The sequence below is a fragment of the Chionomys nivalis genome, chromosome 11, assembly GCF_950005125.1.
Source record: "Chionomys nivalis chromosome 11, mChiNiv1.1, whole genome shotgun sequence".
NCBI lineage: Eukaryota > Metazoa > Chordata > Mammalia > Rodentia > Cricetidae > Chionomys > Chionomys nivalis.
This window is the reverse complement of record NC_080096.1, coordinates 32,325,453-32,348,256: the sequence shown is the minus strand read 5'-3', so window position 1 is coordinate 32,348,256 and position 22,804 is coordinate 32,325,453. Positions and strand designations below refer to the sequence as shown.

General features: G+C 47.3%; 1 protein-coding gene across 3 annotated transcripts in view; it reads right to left on the bottom strand.

Moving 5' to 3' along the window:
• Window positions 1-22,804, bottom strand: part of St3gal3 (ST3 beta-galactoside alpha-2,3-sialyltransferase 3) — a 220,504-nt gene that overhangs the window by 112,474 nt on the left and 85,226 nt on the right. For 2 of the 3 annotated variants that reach the window (XM_057784235.1, XM_057784236.1), the window contains exon 3: window positions 21,833-21,880. The exons of the other annotated variant lie outside the window; for it this stretch is intronic. In XM_057784235.1, coding sequence (XP_057640218.1) covers window positions 21,833-21,880 — 48 coding nt within the window. The remainder of the gene's footprint in view (window positions 1-21,832; window positions 21,881-22,804) is intronic. 3 annotated transcript variants of the gene reach the window in all.

Here is a 22,804-nt window from a genome sequence, read left to right as displayed (position 1 = left end):
CTGCTCTGCTCTGTGAGGCCTTGTTTTGCCTGAGGCTCTCCAGGGGCCCGGTTTCTGCTCAGGCCACCTGCCTGGAGAAAGAGAAGGGAAGCACTACCCTGGCTTCACAGCCTTTCTTGATTTGGGGTTTGTGGAGGGTCCTGGATCTGTGGGTATTAATCAAACTCGGAAGAAGAAGAAAAAAAACTTGGATGTTACTTATTCAAGTATTTTTCTTCCTTCCTCTCTTTTTCAGTTACAGATGAGGCTGCCGGAAGTCCCACGCCTCAATAACGCTCTGCTCACTGTTTTCCTAGTAATTTCTCACTCCATTTCATTTTGAATAGTCTCTATTGATACAGCTCCTAGTTCCCTCCTCTCTCTCTTTTTTTCTACTGAATCTAACGGGTCGATGAGCCAGCCAGTATATTTTTTCATCTCAGACACCATTCTTTTTATATCTAGTTCCCTTACATTTCCCAAGCTTTCCCATAAAGTTCCCAAGCTTTCTCTGCATTCCAGAACATATGGAAAGTGTTATAATGTCCTAGCCTACTAATGCTAATATTCACATCATCTCTAGGCTTGCCTTCACTGACCCCTCTCCCCCCTTCTCTGGGATTTCATTTTCATCCATCTCTGAATTGCCCAGCAGCATCTGGCTGGTGGCTAGCCATATGGGTTTTTACCTTGTTAGTACGTGGTACATGGGGGGACCTTAATCGTTTTGAGGTAGAATTAAATTCTTAGAAACAGCTCAATCATTTCAAGAAGGCTTGCTTGTAAGTTCCATAGGTTAGAGTTGGAGGCAAGAGCGGCCTGTAGCCGAGGGCTAGTTCTGCACCATCACTAATGCTGCCCCATTATGAGGCACCATCCTTTACAGTACATTATGGGATGCTCTGTGTTTTATGAATGTGCTCCATTATTCCCGACCCCAAATAACCTCTAGATATTATCCCACATGCCTCTTTCCATGGTTCTTTCCTAGTTCCTGAAACTTCCACATCCACATTATCAGCCAAGCAGTCCAGGGGGACTCACTGCACACCTCCAGAGTTCTCTGTGCACAGCTCTCTCCCCTTGGGCCATCTGCCTTGCACCCCTGATCAGTGTTTCCTACTATAGAGATGACAAGTGAGGATGCTTCACACAAATCATCTTTACCACCCCTACACATGCCCAGCATCCGGTCCTCACCTTTGCGAGTGGTACCACAGGCTTGAAACCCAAGAGGAATCCTTGAGTCTTGCTTTTCCCTTATTTCCCTGAGTTATGGTGGGTGAAAATTCGTTATGCCTTTCTCCTTATTTCACAAACGATGTCATTCTCATCTCTTGCCCTTTAACGGTTTCCTTTTGCTTCCGCCTCCAAAGGCCGGATCGTATCACGTGGCTTCTTTTCTGTGCTTTTCTATGATTGATTTGTGACAGCTTCACTTCTTGCCTGAATTATGGCAGCTGCCTCCACTGGTCTCCCTACCTCCTTGCAGCTTCTCTGCACTGTAACCAGAGTTGTCTTTCTAGACGATAAACAAACTTGAGACACAAACTGCTTTTAGGCCTTTGCGTAGACTCTCTTGTTGCTGGGATAAATGCCAATCTCTTGGTTTGCAAATCCTTCAGGACCTGGTCCCTAGTGGCCCACTACTCTGTCATTTTTTGCCTGTGCCATCTCTCCCTCCACATTTTATGATCTGGCCAGGAGGAACTACTTCATAGTCTTTATCATCTGCAAATTCTTATACACGTTTCCCCCTTCATTTGGAATATTCCCACCTCTTTCCCATTATTCTTTCTTTCCATGTGGTCTCACTATGCTGCCCACACTGCCCCCAAACTCCTAGACTCAAGTGATCCTCCTGCCCCAGCCGTCCAAGTAGATGGGGATATAGGCACACACCATCCATGCCCAGCTCATCTTCTGTTCCTCAACACAGACCCTGCTCCCTGAACCGGCACCGTTGCTCTTGTTCATTTTCCCCTCTGTAGAATATGCTGCCACCTCTTAACCTGTCTTCTTTTTCGAGTTACGATCTATGTAGTCCAGGCTGGCCTTGAACTCGAGATGCTCCTGCCTCAGACTCCTGAGCACTGGGGTGGCAGGTATAAGCCTCCAGGCTTGGTGTCCAACCTGTCTTCTTATCCACGTCCAGATGAGCAGTCTTTCTGCCTGAGAGTTATTACAAGGGTGTCCTCTGTAATGCCCTTATTTCCCTTGCTACATATAAACCCCGTCCCCCACCACTGAAAGCACAGCCCGCACCAAAGCTCAATTTAACAGATAATCTTGTATAGAAAGGAACTCTGTGGTGTGGCCCTTTCCTTACCTTTCAAGCCCTATCTCCTCCCTGTGCTGAGTTCTGACATCTTGGCCTCCTTTCATTCAGTATTCCCAGGAGAGGAGTAGGCAGTGAGGGGTTAGGCAGGGTCCCCACGTAGTCTAGGCTGGCTCTGAGCTCACAGCCCTTCTGTCTCAACCTCTCCAGGGCTGGGATTACAGGCATGCACTGCCACACTCCGCTGCTAGTTCTTGAGGAACTAGGAGTTCTTTCAATGTCGTTTTTGTTGTTGTTTTATTAAAAGTGAGTGTTTCTTGCCTGGAAAGTATCCTAGCCTTTTTATTTGATGATTTTCTGCATTCTTCAAAACTGGTTCAAACTCTTTCTCTCTCAATTAATTTTTTTCAGCCTGATCACAGTTTCCCCTCCCCCCTCTTCTCCCAGTCCCTTACCCTAACCTCCCCCTCATCCATTCCTCCTCCTTTCTCTTCAGAGCAGGGCAGGCCTCCATGTAGGTCTGCCAGCCACGCATATCAAGTTGCAATAAGACTAGGCACCTCCTCTCCTATTAAGGCTGGATGAGGCAACCCAGTAGGAACAAAGGGTCCCAAACATAGGTAGCAGAACAGAGACACCCCCTGCTCCCACTGTTAGGAGCCCCAGAAAAAGACCAAGCTACACAACTGTAACATATATGCAGAGGTCAAGGCCTTCTCTTATCAGGTATTCTTCCCTTCCTAGGCTGTGTCTCCCTCACACTCTGAGGTGTAACTCTTCCTCTGCAGCTTGTAATTTCAGACCACTTGAGCGGAGGACCTCCTCTGATAGTCTAGGAGCACCGTGAAGGAGCACCGTGAAGGAGCACGGTGATGGAGCACGGTGAAGGAGCACAGTAAAGGCTTCGGCTTCTCCTGTTATCTCACAACAGCACTGCGCTGACTAGTTTTGTCAACCTGACACAGACAGGGCCGGCAGACATACACTCAATTGAGGACCGCCTCCACCTCCGCCTCCACCTCCGCCTCCGTTGGAGTGCCTGCAGTGAGTCTGTGGGCTGCATTCTTGATTCTGAGTTGATGCTGGAGAGTCCTGCTCACTGGAAGTTGTGCCACCCCTGGGTAGGTAGCCAAGCAAGCCAGTAAACAGCATTCCTCCGTGGCCTCCGCTTCAGTTCCTGCCTCTGGGCTCCTGCCCTGAATCCATTGATGGACTATAAGCTGTAAGCTGAAATAAACCCTTTCCTCCCCGAATTGCTTATCCTGGTGTTCCCCTGCAACATCAGAAAGCAGGTGAAGACATACACTGCTGTGTTTGTTGCAGTGAAGGATGCTGGGAGGTGCTGGCTTCTCTGACCTCAGCTGAGAGCTAAGCACCTCTGTGCTCTCCACCCAGCCTGCAGACCTTACTGCCTTTGGGCCATTGTCTGCTCGCAGGCTTCATGAGCAAATCCGCTGGTTCTGTGCTCTTTTAGAAGCCAGTCTCTTGGTTTCCTGCAGGGAACCGTTCTTCTACCGCAGGCGTATCAGGATCGCCAGCAGCACGTGCGCCCAGTGCGCAGGCACCTGACGAGTTAGATCTGCTGGATTCTATTTCTCCCTTAAGTTACTGCCATGCAGGAGAAAAATCCATGCTGAGGAACTAGACCATGTGTTCCTGCAACCTAGATCCCCAGAGTCGCCCTTCACATTCCTGGGGACCGAGTGCTTGGCTTTAGTTTTTATTCTATGGGTACGCGGGCCCTGCCGGGAAATTTCCTTCCTTAAAGATCGGCTCAAATCAGTTGCTGCGGCTCATACTTAAACATCGCTAACTTCCATGAACAGGACACGGACGCACACACAAGCACGCACGCACACACACACACACACACACACACAGGCAGAGCTCACCCCTGCATCTCTATCACCTAACATGGGGTCTGGTGTGGAGCTGGGGCTCCATAAATGTGCTGAATGAGTGCTGTGACCGGGGAGCCCTAGGACCAGCCTGGGACCTGGATTGTCTTTCCTATGTGGTGGGAGGGCGGTGTTAGTGGTGGCAGCAGAGGCAGGCATCGTCTGCAGCCTCCCTGGGTCAATTATCTTTCACAATAGTGACTGCCGTGTCCTGACCGGTGATGACATTGCAGACACCTGCCCAATGGGGATTTCCCATGACTCTTTTTAGGCATAGCTGTCTACTTCTATTTAATTCCTCTGTGCTGCCACTTTCAAGTTTTGATTTTTGGTGGGGTAGTGATGGCACACACCTTTAATCCCAGCACTGAGGAAGACAGAGGCAAGCAGATCTCTGTGAGTTCGAGGTCAGCCTGGACTACAGAGAGAGTTCCAGAATAGCCAGAGCTATACAGAGAAACCCTGTCTCAAAAAACAAAACAAACAAAACCAAAAACCAAACAAACAAGTTCTGATTTTTGCTTTGGGGTTCCCCTTGAGAACTGCGACTTCTCAGCAGATGGCTCCTAAAGGCCTGAACTTTGACCTCCTCCACAAAGACCTCCCTGCTCCCAGAGCTTCACACCTTACACAAATGTGTTCTTGGAACTGAGCGCCCATGGCTGCCCACAAAGGAAATGCTACTTTGAGCACACAATGCTTCTGGGACAATTCGCCTCTGGGGCAGCCTGCAGGAAGGTCCAGCTCTCACCACCCTGAGCACAAATCTGCACTGTTAGAAGATTCTGGGGCTCCCGAGTCTACCAGGCACAAAACCACTGACAGCTGCAAGCGGCTGGTGCATCAGTGGAGCGGCTGGTGCAGCAATGGAAGGCGTCCCCCAGACACCACAGCAACAAGGCAGGTGCTACACACTGAAGGAGAGACATTTAGTCTCTCGGTGGCTTAGGTCTCCTGCCTCAGCCTGGCAAGAAAGTGCAGGGTAACACCATCACCAAACAAGGAACACACATGTGTCCTGGGCCTTCCTCCCAGCAGGAAGTGGCCTGGGCAGTGCAGCTTCTCCAGCACCTGCACCAGGTCAGCAAAGTGCTTTTTCAGATGCTGAAAGCCTTTGAAGTAAACAGCCAACTCTTCCACAGATCCTACAAAGGGATTAAGAGTGCTTTCTGAGTCACATAAGAGTCATACAGAGCACTGGGATAAAATCCTAGAGAATTCATACAAATTCCCAGAAGGTTCAGAAATTGTACCTAAACAAAAGCAGGCCATGAGCAAACTGTGTGTATGCATCAAATAAGAAACGTTTCCCTTTACTGAGCAATAACGGAACTACTGGGGCACACACAATTGGTCTGCTGCTATTAGACTAGGAAACACATGTGCTACTGAGAAATCAGACCGGTGGGAATTCAGGGGGTTTGAACAGAGCAGTCAACTGAAGGGCCCACACCCAGCCAGTGGAGAACATTCTTCCAAGCATGCAGTGACCATTTCCGAAAGTGACAGACGAGGAGGCCCAAAGTTGGGTCAGCCCCCAATCCTCATTCAATTAAAAGTTAAATTCTGGGAGGCTGCTTTCTCCTGGCCATGACTTTTCCTGGGAAAGCACACACGGAGCCACCGGTAATCAAACAGCTCCTTGAAGCAGCTTGTTTGCTCTCGTTCCTGAGGAGCTGTCTGCCAGACTCTGAGTTTCCAGAAGCCCAAAGTTTGTCCATTTTTCTTTCAGTTAAGAACAGTGCCCTGGGAGAGTGGGTCATTTGACTGGTGACAAGCCCACAAGGGCCCTTTCCTCAAGACAACTGCCGCGCATTGCGCCCTCTGTCTGCGCTCTATGTGCTAGAATCCAGTTCGCGAGCTTCGGGCAAGGGGCTGGAGGTTGAGGAAACACAGGCAGAGACAGACCAACACACGGACCTCTCTAATCCCTTCTTTAATAGCACCATGTAGGCTTAAATACACTGCAGTCAATGGCCAACAGGTGAAAATCCCATCCTCTGACCCTCTAAGCTAGGCACAGCTTCTAGTAACTTCAATTAGAAGGTTCTAGACAGGGAAGAGCAGCTGAAGGCCAGGACTCAATTGGTCCCAACAGACAACCTCTGTCTTCAGTGCTCAGCAACGGTGGCAGGCGCACTTCCTATTTTAGCACAGAATACTAAAAAGACATGCGCCCCAGGGGAAAATCTAACAGATGTCAGAACCGCTGGGCAGGGGGTAGCTCAGTGGTGGAGGACTAGCCTAACATTCTGGAGGCCCTGGCTTCCATCTGCAATGGTACAAACAAACAAACTGTGTCGTCAAGAACTGGTTCTGGCTTTTAAAAATTTAAAATCTCTCTGGATATGATAGTGCACGTGTGCCTTTAATTCTCTCACTGGGGAGGTAGAGACAAGCAAACCTCTGTAAGCTTGAGCCAGCCTGATGCACACAGAAGTTTCAGGCCAGTCAGATTTACATGGCAAGACCTTGTCTCAAAACAAAACATACATCCCCCAACAAAGGAAAACCAAAAACCGTTCCAGTTGTGTGTGTCCATGAAGAGTATGCCAGGGAGACAAGTGCAGGGTACTGCTGCTAGGTTTCAGAAAAAGCAAAAGATCGACCATGGCTGGGCAGTGGTGGCGCTCGCCTTTAATAAATCCCAGCACTGAGGAGGCAGAGGCAGGTGGATCTCTGTGAGTTCGAGGCCAATCTGGTCTACATAGTGAGTTCCAGGAGAGCCAAGACTATACAGAGAAACCCTGTCTTAAAAAAAATCTGCAGTGATACATTTTAATAAAAATATCTCTTCCCTTCTAAGAGACCTGAACTTTTGCTGGATCTCACAGCTGAGCTAATAATACACATCACAGTCATTTAAGACTTGGCCTGTGGGACTAGAGATGGCTTAGTGGTTAGGAGTGCTGACTGTTCTTCCAGAGGACCCAGGTTCAATTCCCAATACTTACATGGTGGCTCACAACTGTCTATAACTCCAGTTCTAAGGGACCCGACACCCTCACATAGACATACATGCAGGCAAAATACCAATGCACATAAAATAAAAATAAGTAAATTATTATTAAAAAGATTTGGCCTGCTGTCCTGCTGTGTACTCAGCCTGTTTAACCTGCCTTTAAGAGAACCATGTAACAACCAACCCTACCTCGCTTGAGTTCCATGTAATTAACTTTTTAAAAAATATTACTTCATTTATATGACATGTATAAACTATATATGAGGACAAAGGGGTGTCAGATTTCCTGGAGCTGGAGTTACAGGCAGTTGTGAGCTGCCTGTTGTGGGTGCTGGGAATTGAACTCTGATTCTCTTCAAGAAAAATAAGTGTTCCTAGCCACTGAGCCATCTCTCTAGCCCCCCCCATGTAATTAGCTTTTATACCTAAGCTAATGCAGAGTTTCAATCTTTTTTTGCTATAATAGTAATAGTAAATATTTTCTCCCCCCCATGTAATTAGCTTTTACACATAAGCTAATGCAGAGTTTCGATCTTTTTTTGCTATAATAGTAATAGTAAATATTTTCTCAGTGTCCTATGCATAAACCCCAACTCCTTTCTTCTTTATCTTGGAATGGAATGCAGATACTCTCACTCTGCCTATATTCTAAAATGGGAACAGCCAGGAGGTGGGTGTAGTTTGAGCTCTGCTGCAGTGGGAAGCGTTTCTACCTGTGTTGAGAGACTTGAGTCCAGGAGGTGTAGTCGGAGACTACTCATTGGTTTCCGGCTGCCCAGACCCAAATAATCACACAGAAACTCTATTAATTACAATGCTGCCTGGCCTATTAGCTCAGGTTTCCTATTAATCAACCTTTATGTCTTAAATTAATCAATTTCTACTAATCTGTGTATTGCCACAAGGATGTGGCTTACCTGAAAGGCTTCAGGCATCTGTCTCCTTCAGCAGCTACATGGTGTCTTCCCAACTCCGCCTACTCTTTCTCTTTATCCCTTCCATCCTGGCTATATTCTGCCCTGCCAAAGGCCAAAGCAGCTTTATTCACTAACCAATAAAAGCAACAGATATACAGAAGGACATCCCACATTATCTCCCCTTTTCTGTCTAAATAAAAGGTTTTTAACTTTTCTTAAATTGTCAAATATAAATGAACTAAATATTATAACTATAATTCTTGCTTAATAACTGTTTTTATATGTAATTTTACTATTTTAAAGTTAAAACCTTTTTATTTAGACAGAAAAGGGGAGATGATGTGGGATTCCCCTCTGTATGTTGTGGATATGTTTTATTACCATTGGTTAATAAATAAGCTGTTTCAGTATATGGCAGGGCAGGAGAGAACTAGGTAGGAAAATTAAACTGAATGCAGAGAGAAAGAAGGCAGAGTCAGGGAGATGTCATGTAGCCGCTGAAGGAGGCAGACACCATGTAGTTCAAGAAACAAGAGGTAACAAACCATGAGCCTTGGGGCAAAATATAAATTAGTAGAAATGGGTTAATTTAAGATGTAAGAGCTAGCTAGGAATATGCCTGAGTCATTAGCCAAAGCAGCTTTATTCGTTAACCAATAAAAGCAACACGTATACAGAAGGACTTCCCACATCAAAGAAGTTCCACTCCCCATTAGCCCATCCTGACAGTACCACACTAGCGCCTAGCCCTGCTGCGGATAAGCCAGTCCCATCAGGACACCTTGTCTCCCCCATACCAGCATACACATATCCAGGTGGGATTGGATTTTAGTTTGTGAATAGCTAAGTTATTTTCCTAGGTCAGTTAATTTAGTCTAGGTCAGTGGGATTCTCTGTTTTATAAAAATTCTTTCCTATTTTAGTTTGTTGCAAGACTCCATTCTAGGCAACAGGCAACCTTTCTGAAAGTCCCTGACAGTGGGGGTGACAGCCAAGCCTCAGCCTCAACTACTGAGCATCAAATAGAATTCCAGTTAATCGCACTGACGCTGGTTTAAATGACAATGTCCCCCACAGTCTCTGGAGTTTGAATACTTAGTCCTTATTGTTGGAGCTCTTTGGGAGACATGTCACTGGAGGTGGCAGTGAGTTTGAAGGCTTACACCATTCCAAGTTCAATATCTGTTTCCTGCTGTGGTCCCAGATGTGAGAGCCCTCAGCCTGTGCTCCAGTCACCAGGCCTCCACTCTGCATCATGGAGGAACCATAGCTCAAAGAAAGCCTCCTTCTGTAAGTGTTTCAATCGCAGCCAACAGTAAAGTGATTAACACAGGGCCTACCTGCTAAGCCATGTTAATCTGAGTAAGCCCTTCCTTTTCCCATTCTACAGAGTCACCATCCATTCCCTTCAGCTGACATGGAATCAGTACTGATTAAGTGACCCCTACTGATAACAACCATATCTCCCATCTAGAGCAGTGTAGGGGAACATTAACAAAGTACATAAAGTTCAGTATTCTATGGGAATATAAAGCCATTGGCTCTACCAGAAAATCACAATTATTCACATATAATTTTTTTTTATGAGACAAGGTCTCACTGTGTAGTCCAGATTGGCCTGGAACTGGCTAAGTAGTCCAAACTGACCTTGAACTCACAGAGATCTACCTGTCTCTGCCTCCTGAATAGCAGGATTAAAGGCATGTACCATACACCCGGCCACTTACAAACACATTTAGGCCAAATGGTCCATCAAGCAGGCAAACTACGCACACATGAGAAGCGGCTCCACCCATCTTCTGTCTCATGGTTATTGGCTCCCATCACTCAGCCATGATGAATTCCCAAGAGCAAAGAGCACAGCAGTAAATGGAGGAATGATCTTACCCAAAATAGATCTTTCACTTCCAAAGAAGCAACATTGTACAGTCTCCCATAAAAGCTACATTAAACATAAACACTGTGTCAAGGCTTGGGTGGGGGACGCAGAGGGCAACAGGTCCAAATGGCTGTCAAAGATGATGCAGAGTGAGACAACAGACTGAGGGAAGCTACTGTCTACTGACCACACACACACACACACACACACACACACACACACACACACACACACACTTTGTACTCTGGTCTCTCTTAGTGCTGCCACTGGTGCCTTCAATTTAACCCTTATACCCCACGAAGCATGAATCCTCTTCATTTCCAGAGGAGGCTGGATGAGGGAGGATACAATATGCCTGAGATTCCTAACCACTAAGCAGAATGGCAGGGAAGCTGCTGAGCCAGCCCAGGCCCAACTCGGAGGCTGCTTGTTCCTTCCTCAGTCCATGTGGGCTCTCCAGGAACCCATGAAGAGCAGACCCTCATCTGGCCAGCAGCATAGGAGCAACTGTGTCCCGTTCCCTCTATTCCCCGTCCCAACGATGATGGCCAAAGATCCGGCCACACAACACACGAATCATGGGAGTCAGAGGGGGCTGCTGAGAGGGGCTGGTCAAAGTGCAAATGACTCCCACATCATCTCTAGACGGGGAAATAAACCACAACGTGGGGTCAATTTATCAACGACAAACTAAAATAGGAAAGCAGCTTTAGAAAACAGAGAATCCCACTGACCTAGACTAAATTAACTGACCCAGGAAAATAACTTAAGATATTCACAAACTAAAATCCAGTCCCAGCTGGATGTGTGTAGGCTGGTATGGGGGAGACGAGGTCTCCTGACAGGACTGAGTCCCCTGTGGCTGACTGACTCATTCACAGCAGGGCTAGGCTGTGGCACTGTCAGGAGGGGCTAACGGGGAGTGGGACCTCCCTGCACTCAAGTCTCTCAACACAGGCAGAAATGCTTCCCACTGCCGCGGGGATCTCACGACACCCACCTCCCCTCTGTCCTGAGAAAACCAGGGACAAATTCAACCCCGCTAGTGACACCAAGTGAGCCTATGCCCCCCTGCAAGGCCACCTTCATTCAGTTACAGGACTATGAGTAACAGCATGGGAGAGGAGCAGCTGGCCCAGGACAGAGGAAAATGGCTCACTCTGCAGTCTGTACCTTAATCTTCATGGAGCCTATGACAGGGCAGCAATCCTGACTGCTTTAGGGTGAGTGTGAGTGTCCCCCAAGGTTCATATAAAGGGAGTTAACCCCAGTACAGCGGTATGAAGAGTCAGGGCTGTTACAGGGTGATTAGGCCACCAGGGTTCTACCCTCACTAACAGGATGACTGTCCTTACAACACAGCTTTCGGGGATCCTGTCTGCACCTTCTGTTATGTGAAGACACAATGGGGAAGGCATCTTTGGAGAACGAGCCGTCACCAGACCCCGAATGTGCTGGCTCCTCGATCTTGGATTCTCTGGCCTTTAGAACTTCAAGGAATAAATGCCTTATTTATAACTTGTGCATCGTAAGGTATTTTTGTTATAAAGATGAATGGACAAAGTTGATCAACAAAATAAGAGTTCCCGGGGCTGGAGAAATGGCTCAGTGGTTTAGAGCACTGCCTGCTCTTCCAAAGGTCCTGAGTTCAATTCCCGGCAACCACATGGTGGCTCACAACCATCTGTAATGAGGTCTGGTGTCCTCTTCTGGCCTGCAGACATACACACAGACAGAATATTGTATACATAATAAATAAATATTTAAAAAAAAATAAGAGTTCCCTTTTCAGACAGACAAAAATAATATGTTTTTAGTCATAAAAATAATATACACTCAATCTAAAAACCAAATCAGGTGTAGGGACATGGCTGAGTGACTAAAAGCCTTGCCAAACAAACGTGGCGACTTGAGCTCAATTCTCTGGCCCCATGGCAGAAGGAGAGCGCCAACTCCTGAAAGCCGTCTTCTGAACTATACACATTCTCTCTCTGTCTCTCTCTGTCTCTCTGTCTGTCTCTCTCTCTTTCATGCAATAATAAAGGAACGGTTTGACATTTCTCTTACCTAAAGTTAATCACTACATTTTGGTGGCTATTGAAATCTCTTCTCATTGATATGCATGGGACTGTGTATGTGTAATTCCACTTACATATGGCCCTAATTACATGCTGGTTTATAACATAGCATCCAGGACATACTCTATGTCAGTGAAAAAAAAACTTCAATAATCCTTTTTTTAATTTATTTATTTTTAAGGTAGGGTTGCATGTAGCTCAGGCTGGCTTTCTGCTTCCCAAGCACTGGGATTAAATTCTATCTTTTATTTTTCTTGACACAGTGTCTCTTTATTATGTAGCCCTGGCTACCCTGAAACTTGTCATGTAGACCAGGCTAGCCCTGAACTCATGGAGATCCGCCTCCCAAATGCTGGAATTAAGGTGTGTGCCTCCATTCCAGCTCTAAATTTTCATTTTAAACAGCCACATTATTCTCCTGCACGGTCATATCATTATTTATTAAGTGGCAATTATTGTCTCTAATGTTTTCCTTAAAATTTTGAAATATTTCTATATTTTTTTTTTAGTGTATGTGTGGGGGTGCATGTGCCATAGCAGTTACAATAATGACAGGGGATAACTTTTGGGGAGAGTCTGTCTTTTCCTACTTGAAACTGGGGATCAAATTCAGGTTGTCAGATGTGGTGGCAAACACCCTTTTTACTGAACCATCTTTCTGGCTTCCTATGTTCAGTTTTCCAAGTCACCAAATCAATTTTATTATGGTAGGTTAAGCCAATTAAGACAAATGGCAAGTTTAAAGAACAGTCTATGAAGCTACAAGAACATTTGTGTCTGATGCGGGTTTTGTAATAGTTAAGAATGGAGGAGATGGGTGGCGTGGTACATGCCTTTAATCCCAGCACTCAGGAGGCAGAGGCAGGCGGATCTGTGAGTTTGAGTTTAAGGCCAGCCTGGTCTACAAAGTGAGTTCCAGGACAGGCAAGGTTGTTACAGAGAGAAAGCCTATCTTGAAAAAAAGAAAGAAAGAAAGAAAGAAAGAAAGAAAGAAAGAAAGAAAGAGAACATAGTAGGATTTCTCTTTGTGCCTGTCTCTTGTGTGTATGTTCGTGTTCATGTGTAGATGCACTAATACTTACATACATGTACCTGCTTTTTTTAAATAAATATTTACCAGGAACTTATTACATGCTAAGAGCTGTTCTACCAGATGCACAGGGTCCTTGGATAATGCCACCCACAGTATAGTAGGGGACACTGACAGACGTAATGGGGACGGCCAATTTGAATGGCTGAGTGCTCTGGATGAATGGAGGGAGGCACAGCTTTCTAGAGAAGGAATGGGTGTCTGCAGAGACTGCCTTGGGTGAAGTGACTGTCCTGTAGGGTGACACTGGACAATGCAGACAGTCACGCCATGCTCAGGAGGAGACCTGGAATCTTCAAGGAGCAAGAGTGCATGGCTGACGAGCAGCAAGGGGCACAGACGCTGGAGAAATGACGGAGGGAAGTAAGATTTTGTAAGTCAGGGAGGACCGCAGTCAGCGTGTATCGTGAGAGCTTACAGTGCTAATGAGACACCATCCTGCTTCCGATTCCAGAAGACTGCCCCAGCTGCTCTGAGAAAGGCCTCCGGGAGGCAACAAATCTGCAGACAGCCTAGGGAAACGGTTACTGGTCCAGGGCAGAGGAGCCAGGACCTTGGACAGTGGTGCAAGGAAGAAGTGGCAGAAAGAGGCGTTCTTAAGTGGGGGCGGGTATCCTGTCGGGAGGACGACAGACAAGGAAGGCTCTGGGCTGTGGCTTAAAGAGCCAGGGAGGCTGGTGGGAAGGAAAGGAGAGAGAGGAAGTGGTTTACAGACGTTTTCTAAGTGATTCACTGGGTTTATCCATAAATACTCTGGTGTGGGGGAGTTAAAACCTTTTTAACGTCTTTGTAAATTATCTGTGTTTAACATCACAACTAACTTTGTGTCTTGACCTTGGGTACTGTAGCTAACTAAACTCAGTTACAGTTCTAGGAGTCTGGATTTCACATATTCTCTGGGATTTTCTATGTGTGATCAACGAAGAGAGCAGTTTAACTTCTTTCTTGATAACCTACATCCCGTAAGGTCCTTTCTTCTCACTTTGCCACCACCTGGAACTTCTAGGCGTGGACCCTGACTGCAGACATGTGGGCTATGGCTCCCTGCAGGTGCCCTACATTAGGACAGGGACATTCAGCCGGGTGGTGGTGTCGCACACCTTTGATCCCAGCACTCGGAAGGCAGAGGCAGATGGATCTCTGTGAGCTCCAGGCCAGCCTGATCTACAGAGCACGTTCCAGGACAGGCTCCAAAGCGACACAAGAGAAATCCTGTCTTGAAACAACAACAACAACAACAAAAATCATAGAGACATTCCTTTCTTTTGATTAGTTCTTTGAGAATTTCATACAATGTATTTTAATTGTATTCACACTCCCTTAAAAAGAAGCTCCTTTCTGACTGCCCAGCTGTTTCTTCACAAATAGAGGTTGAACTTTCAAACACTCTTTAACTGATGGTGTCAAATAGTTGGTTTACTTCCTTATCTAAAAAAAATCTTTTTGAGATAGCATCTTATGTGTCTTAGGTTGACCTCAAACTTGCTACAAAACCAAGGATGACTGAACTGATCTCTGCCTCCAGCTCCTGAGCGCTGGGATAATAGGTGTGTACCATTAGGTCTAGTTTATGTAGCCCACGGCCTCAGGAACGCTAAGCAAGCACTTTAGAGACAGCCATGCCTCTCAGCCTGAATGTTTGTTCGCTTGGTTGGTTTGGGGGTTTTATTTATTTATTTATTTATTTATTTATTTATTTATTTATTTATTTATTTATTTATCTGAGACAGGGCTTTTCTGTGTCACAACCCTGGCTGTCTTGGAACTCACTTTACAGACCAGGCTGGCCTCAAACTTACGGAGATCCGCTTTCCTCTGTCTCCTGAGTACTGGGATTAAAGGCACCACCACCCTCCCAATCAGACAGGATTTGTAGATAATTAATATGGGAGATTACATGGACTGATTTTGAACTCTATTTGTCCACCGGGTTTAGGAGGTTTTAGGCAGTCTTTCTTCTAATGTTTGTCTGGCTAGCACTCTCTATCCAGCACCTGATGCCCAGCTGCTAAATTCTCTAGTGTTCTCAAACAAGCCCCCAGGAGCTGTTAATTTAGCAGATTGCTTCTTTAACTTTCTCTTTTCTTTCTTTCTTTCTTTCTTTCTTTCTTTCTTTCTTTCTTTCTTTCTTTCTTCCTTCCTTCCTTCCTTCCTTCCTTCCTTCCTTCCTTTTCTTTTCTTCTTTTTTATTTTATTTATTTTTTGTTGATTTTTTGAGACAGGGTTTCTCTGTGTAGCCCTGGCTGTCCTGGAACTCACTCTGTAGACCAGGCTGGCCTTGAACTCAGAGATCCACCTGCCTCTGCCTCCCAAGTCCTGGGATTAAAGGCGTGCGCTACCACTGCCTGACCAGATTGGATTGTTTTGGCAGTCCCCCCTGCCCCAATACACTGACTCCTCTGTACCTCCATTTTGTTATTTTGAATTTAAGAACGCAGTTACCGTATTTATTCATTTACTACTCTCGCTGAGACGTTCCCCTTCCTATTACTTTGAGCAGCAGTGTCTGCCCTGACTTTGCAGGTCTTTGGTAGGATGTCTGTACTGTCCCAGCCTTGGCAATTGTTGGTTGCCTTTTCCCATGCAAGCTGAGATTTCTCTGGTTATTTATAAGATGATTAATTTTGGCTCATATCCTGGGTATTTTAATATTGTGTTATGAAACCTTAGGTCTTGTCTGAAGTCAGTGGAGGGTGTTATTTTTGTTTTAGGAGACAATCAAGCAGGCTGGGTTTGGGCAGCAAGTCCTGACCAGCTTTCTGTGGGCTGTGGTTTCACTGCCGGCTCCACTTTCAAGCCTTTGCAGGCTCGTCTTCTGCATGCGCCACCCAGTGTCCAGCTGACACCCCAAGAGGTTCTCTGTCCCTCAGAGCCTTTGTTTGGAGCTGCTTTCCCAAGCACCTCATTCCTCACTGGTTTCTGCCCTGTGCACTATAGTTCCTTGGGCCTCTGTTCTTGATCCTTTGGCCAAAATGCCAGGGCCTCAGTTACCAAAGTCTATGATGAATTCTATACTGCTGTACCCAGATCTGGGACAACCTGCAGGAAAGCAGAAAAGCAAACAAACAAAACAAAACCCCAACTCCATCCTCTTGAGACCTCAGCTTCTCTACCGCCCTCACTGCCTCCACTGTCATTACCTCCACCACCTCCGTGGGACTGCTCAGGGCAGGACACAAGGGGAACAAAGACGAAAACACAACCGTGGGAGTCCCCCTCTGCACAAGCCTTAGGAGCACCCCCCCCCAGCCATGAGATTCCCCCTCTGCATGAGCCTTGGGAGCACCCCCCCCACCCCCGGCCGTGGGATTCCCCCTCTGCATGAGCCTTAGGAGCACTCCCCCACCCCTGGTCGTGGGACTCCCCTCTGCATGAGCCTTAGGAGCACCCCCCTCCGCCCATGGGACTCCCCTTTTGCATGAGCCTTAGGAGCACACACACACACACACACATACACACACACACACACCCGCCATGGATTTCCCCCTCTGCATGAACCTTAGGAGCACACACACACACACACACCCGCCGTGGATTTCCCCCTCTGCATGAGCCTTAGGAGCACCCCCACCCCTGGCCGTGGGACTCCCCCTCTGCATGAGCCTTAGGAGCACCCCCCACCACTGGCTGTGGGACTCCCCCTCTGCATGAGCCTTAGGAGCACCCCCCACCACTGGCTATGGGACTCCCCCTCTGCATGAGCCTTAGGAGCATCCCCCCCGCCCCCCAGGCACAGCCAGAGGCCATTTCCTAGAATGGTTTGCTCGGAGTCCACGGCTGGGTTGTGGGCTTCCAGGATGTGGGACACGGAGGGAAAACTGGAAGCTCACTGTCAGCCTGGTAATACATTAAGTTCTGGTGTTCTTCCCAACCTGTCGGCAATGACTAATGTCCCAGAGTCCTCAAATAGCTATGGAGTGCATTCTGTCCAGGCCATTAGCGGCACTCGGTGACAAGAGACATGGGGAGTGCATCTACTCCTTATCTAAGATGGAATCTTGCTTTCCTATGTTTAATTACTCCGGCTAAAGAACGGACATAAACTAGGGATTAAACCCAAAGCTGTTTTGCTAAGATACTAAAGCTTTTCTGGCAATGGGGTATGCCCAATGCTACAGAAAGTCCTTCCACATAAAACAGTCAAGTGGCCGCTGAGGAAAGCCTGCCTGGCTCTTCCGGCTTTCAGGAGTGATGCAAAGCAGAAGTCTGCTGGCCAGTGTTCCTCGAGAGCATGGCTAAGACGGAACTACCTGAGGAGTCTCGCAGGTGAAGTCAGGAAAACGGAATGCTGGGTAAGATGAGAACTGGTCCGAATCTAGGTCTGAGTCTGTATTTGCTAAGCCCTCTGGGAAGCTGTCATAACAAAACCCCTTGTTTTGTACGCTCATTTAAAAGAAGCTGGGGCTGGAGAGGTGGCTCAGCAGCGAAGAGCATGTACTGCTTCCAGAAAACCTGCGTTCAGTTCCCAGCGCCCAGGTCAGATGGCTCACAACTGCCTGAGTCTGCATCTCCAGGAGAGCTGACGGATCAGATGCCTCGGCCATGATGGGCGCCAGCATGCATGTGCACAGACCTACCCAAGTACACACAATTTAAAAGCTGACTTTTGGCCTGTGTTGCATAGTTTTGTGTCAACTTGACACAAGCCATAGTCATCTGGGGAGAGGAACTCTGAATTGAGAAAATGCCTCTATAAGATTAGCTTGTAGGGCACTGTCTGTCGGGCATTTTCTTAGTTAATGCCTGATATGGGAGGGCCCAGAGCACTGTAGGAGATGCGAACTCTCATAGGCAGTCCTGAGTTTTCTAAGAAGGCAGGCTGAGCAAGCCAGCAGGTAACCCCCTCTGCGTGCCCCCACCCCCTCACTGCCCAGGCTTGTTTCATCTCCTACCTCCACGTTCCTGGCCTGCTTGAGTTCCTGCCCTGACTTCCTTCAATGATGGACTATGGCTGGACGTGTGACCCAAATAAACCCTTTTCTCTCCTAGTTGCTTTTGGTCATGGTGTTTATCACAGTAATAGAAACCTTGGCTAAGAAAAAACTACACCTTCTGGTCCACAGCTATCTGCAAATTAAGCTTCGTATACTTTATAACTCCGGGAGAGATAGAGGGGAGGGACAAAGATCCCCTTGAAAATGAATGCAAAGAGAAAAAAACCAGGAACTACGTGGACAAGATGGGCACTGGCACCAGAATGCCCGCACTCAAAGTCCAGCTCGGACATTTACTTGCTATTTGATGTTGGATAAAGCACTTCCCTTCTCCGTATGTCAGTTTCTTAAGCTGAGAAAGCAGGGAGGGGAGATAACCGCATCTATCTAACTTGGCTCAAGTGGAAGAGCTGAGAACTGTCTGACACACAGTGACGTCCCATAAATATTAACTGTCCCCTCCTCCTGTTTCCAGGCAAGTGCTGCTTGTGGCATGCCTGGGTTATGGCTTTTGCATGTAGAGAAGAGTATGTAAGATCTTAATGTACAGCGTGATGAGTTACTGTGCGAGGGATAGTCCCCTAACCCCTACTTAGGTCACTGGAGAGAACATTCCAGTTCTGAGATGCTCCCACCACTGCCCCGGCTATTATGGAATTCAATCTCGTATTTCTCCTTACTGTTCTAACATTGAACTGTGCATCTAAACAAATATGGTTTCATTTTGCTTTAGAAGTTCATACAAATGAAAACCAGTGTGTATTCTCTATTGTCTGCCTGCCTTTATTAAGACTCACCCACGTTATTGCTGGGCATGTAACTCAGTGGCAGCGCACTTGCCTGGTGCACACTTGCCTGGCACACACAAAGCCCCAGGTTTAATTCCTAGGCCCACAAAAATGAAATAAAGTACATAAAACATTTCTTGTGTCTTAGAGCAGGGCTTGGCAGCACACATCTGCAATATCAGCACTTGGAAGGCTGGGGCAAGGGGACTCCTGCAAGCTGGAAGCCAATCTGGACTACACAGGGGGTCCCAGACAGCTAGAAGTGGGGGTACCTAGGAAAGCCAGATGTGGCAGCACAGGTCTGTAACCCAGAGGCAGAGGCAGGGGGATTGCCACAAGTTGAAAACAGCCTGCTTTACAAAGAGTTTCCATAGAAGCCAGGATTCTTTCTCTACAGCAAGGATCATGTCTCAAGAAATAAAAATTTAAATTTAAAAAGGCAAAATAAAAACAGACTTACTTAACTATGCTGTCAAATCTATGTATAACTTGTTCATTTTCTTCTGTTCCACACCAATGACATTTGCATATTCACAGCTGTTCCCATATGTGGGTTGTTTTGGGGTCTTACAATTCTGACTATTGTCTGGGACTGGGAGAACCACCTCCCTGACCTGAGGCTGGGTCAAAGGGCAGAGTGCCAATTAGTGTGTCTTGCACTGTAAACACAGGAAGGGAGGAAGTGTGCCTGCTTGTGATGGTCACAAGCGCACAGGCAGGTATGGCACGCCCCTCCTGAAGACGTGGGCATGAATGCAAATGTGTAACATATATCTGAGTAGATAATAGCATCCATCCCTATAACGAAGGTGTCTAGAGGTGGCATTGCCAGGATATGTGGGGTTCACTTATTTCCACACCATCATCGTCTTTTTTGGGGTGACTATACAAACTTGACTTCCCACTCAGCGGAGCCTTGCTTCTGCTCCATCGTGGTCCCATCAACACTGGGACTGTCACGCTATCATGTTTTGTTGTTCTGTAAATGGGTAGTGATGTCTCCGTGGGATTCCAGTGTTCACTTTCCTGGATACTAACGTACTTGAAAACCTATCCTTAGGTTTATTGGCCTCTTTTGGAAATGCTTTTTCAAGTCTTCTGCTCATTTCTGTACTGGGTCCTTCATTCATTTTGTTTTGGTCTGGTTTGCTTTGCTTTGTTTTTTGAGACAGGGTTTCTCTCTGAAGCCTTGGCTGTCCTGGAACTCACTCTGTACACCAGGCTGGCCTTGAACTCACAGAGATCTGTCTGCCTCTGCTTCTGCCTCCTGAGTGTTGGGATTAAAGGCGTGCACCAGCACTACCAGGCGGAGTTGTTCATTCTCAATGAATTTTGTAGTTCTTTGTTCAAGAGGCAAATCCTTTGCTAGTTAATCACAATGCAAATTGATTTTTCAAGCTGCCTTGGCAATGCCTTCAATGGGTCTTTTGATAATAAAAATCCTTAGTTGTAATGTATTGAGTTGATCAATCTTTTCTTGTAATATACAGATGCGATTTGGAGTTGTTTAAGAGCTCTCCCTTGTCTTTCCACACTACTGGAATGACTTTTCACACACCTCAGCATTTTGGTGGAGGCACCTCAAGCACAAATGGCATGGAAACACATGGCTTGAGATGGTGGTACGGTTAGCAAAGGCAGAGTGTGGGCTCGCGAGCTGGGCGGGGATGGATGGGCTCTGAACAGGTGACTGTGTTTCAGGACAACTGGGAAGTCAAAGCTGGTGTAACGGATAAATGACCGAGGAACCCAGAAAGCTCCTGTCACAGCGCTGACACAGAGCAGGCCTTCCCATGGTGGGTAGGTGGTGGCAACATCTTTCCTTTGGTCCCTCTCTACAACAACTGCCTGAGCCTCGTAAACACGAATGAATCATGGGTGAGGTCAGCGAATGAGACTGACCACCCTCCAAAGGCCAGCCAGGCCTCCCTGGTATTCAGGGTGGTGTCCTAGAATGAAGTGGACCATCTTTACCTAGTCAGTCACACAGGATGAAGTGGACCATCTTTACCTAGTCAGTCACACGGGATGAAGTGGACCATCTTTACCTAGTCAGTCACACAGGATGAAGTGGACCATCTTTACCTAGTCAGTCACACAGGATGAAGTGGACCATCTTTACCTAGTCAGTCACACAGGATGAAGTGGATGAAGTGGACCATCTTTACCTAGTCACACAAGGATGTCCTTTCCCTGGGGCAAAGTTGTTCTGAGCTCCCCCAGGGAGGGGAGGAGGAAGCTGAGGAGCTGTCCTTCCTGCTCTGCCATAGAACTGAGGTATGGGATAGGGGGACTGCTTCAGACAGGGACAGCCACCTCCTGACCTCAGTGAGTCTGGGTCAAAATAGCGAGTAACAAACAGCATGTCCTGCACTGTAAACACAGGAAAGGAGGGAGTGTCTGCCTGTGCCTGGCACAGGCAGGTGTAGCCCCTCCCCCTCCAGGAGCTCTCTTCCTGAGCCCAGGGATGTGTAAGTGATCCTGCACAGAAGGACATGTCCTCAGGAAGCTGCCCCAGCAGCAGCCTGGCATTCTACAGGTGATGTAGGTGCTTAATCGTGCTCAGAGCCGGTGGCCTCCCAAAGTCCTCTGCCCTACTCTGAGACAGGGCAGGCACTCAGAGACCAGACAGCCTCTCACTTGGAATGCGACACTTCTGTGTGGGAACACCAGCTGCAACTTTCCAGGCAGATCTTTGTTTTTTAAAGGCAGGGTCTCACTATGTAGCCCTGGCTGGCCTGGAACTCCTCATGAACACCAGGCTATCCTCAAACTCATGGAGACCGACCTGCCTCTGCCTGTTCCCCCTCTGCCCCTGCATGCCCAGCTCAGTGTTCACTTGTAAAACAAATGGAAAAGTGTTTCACACTGCGCCCCTCTTCTGCTCCCTCCATGGTGAAGCCCCTGGAGACTTTCTCATAATGCTGCAGCCCTCTTGCCCTCCCCCATATCCCCAACTCATGAGGCTTTACTACAAACATAGCCAATACTAAGGGCTGGGAAGACGATAGAGGTGGAAGAATTGGTACCTGTGCCTAGGGTTTGTCCAGCGGAGTCAAGGGAAAGAAGCAATGAATCTGCAACACAAGAGGACAAGTTCATGTCTTTCTTCTTTCATCAGTGCCCGCTGGCTCCACCCATACCCTGCAGCGGGCTAAAAGCACTAGCCCCTCCCCTTCGGCCACTCCCTCCCTTATAGTCATGTTTGTTTACTGTCCCCCTCCCCAATAAAACCCTGAAAGTAGCCTGTAATTACTTATAGCATATGCTGGAATGATAAAGTGGAGATGCCAAAGAAAGGGAAGCTATAATAGCGGGGAAGATGTTAGTGCACAAAACACATGCCACCAGGGCCTTTGCACACACAGCAGGCAGAATCAAGGTGTGAGCTCTGAAGCAGCCAAAGCAAAGGAAGAGAACAGTTCCAGGATTCAGCACCCACAATGCATTCTTCTTCCATCCAATCACACGGTCGGGAAATATTTGCTGGGCCTCTATGGTATGAGGATAGTATGATACAGAAGTCAACAACAACAAAAACAAAACGTGGTCTCCACTCTCGTGGGTCTCCTTGTCTTTCATCTTGGAAAGAGTTGTTACCAGAGAACTCTTGCTAAGTTGTTACTTAGCAAGACACTGACAAAATTAAAAGCAAGAAGAGAGACTGCTGTTTGTTTTAAGGCCAGAGGGTGCTGGACAGGAGGGTTTCCCTGGAGAAGAAGCTGGCCCTTGGGCTGAGAGTTGAAGGATGTTGAGGGTCTAAGGCAACAAAAATGGAAATCCCAAGCAGAGAGACGGCCTCGTGTAGAGAGAGACCTGCAGGAGGAGGGGACCACATGTTTCAGAGCAACTCGAAGACCCGAACTCTACGTAAACACCGTACTTTCCTGTGAGTCTTAGAGAGGGGACCAAGTAAAGCTGACATTGCTTCTCCTTCGACATTTCCCGAGTTTGTAGCTGGGAATCTTGTGTGGCTGCCTCTTGACATATGACCCAACCTC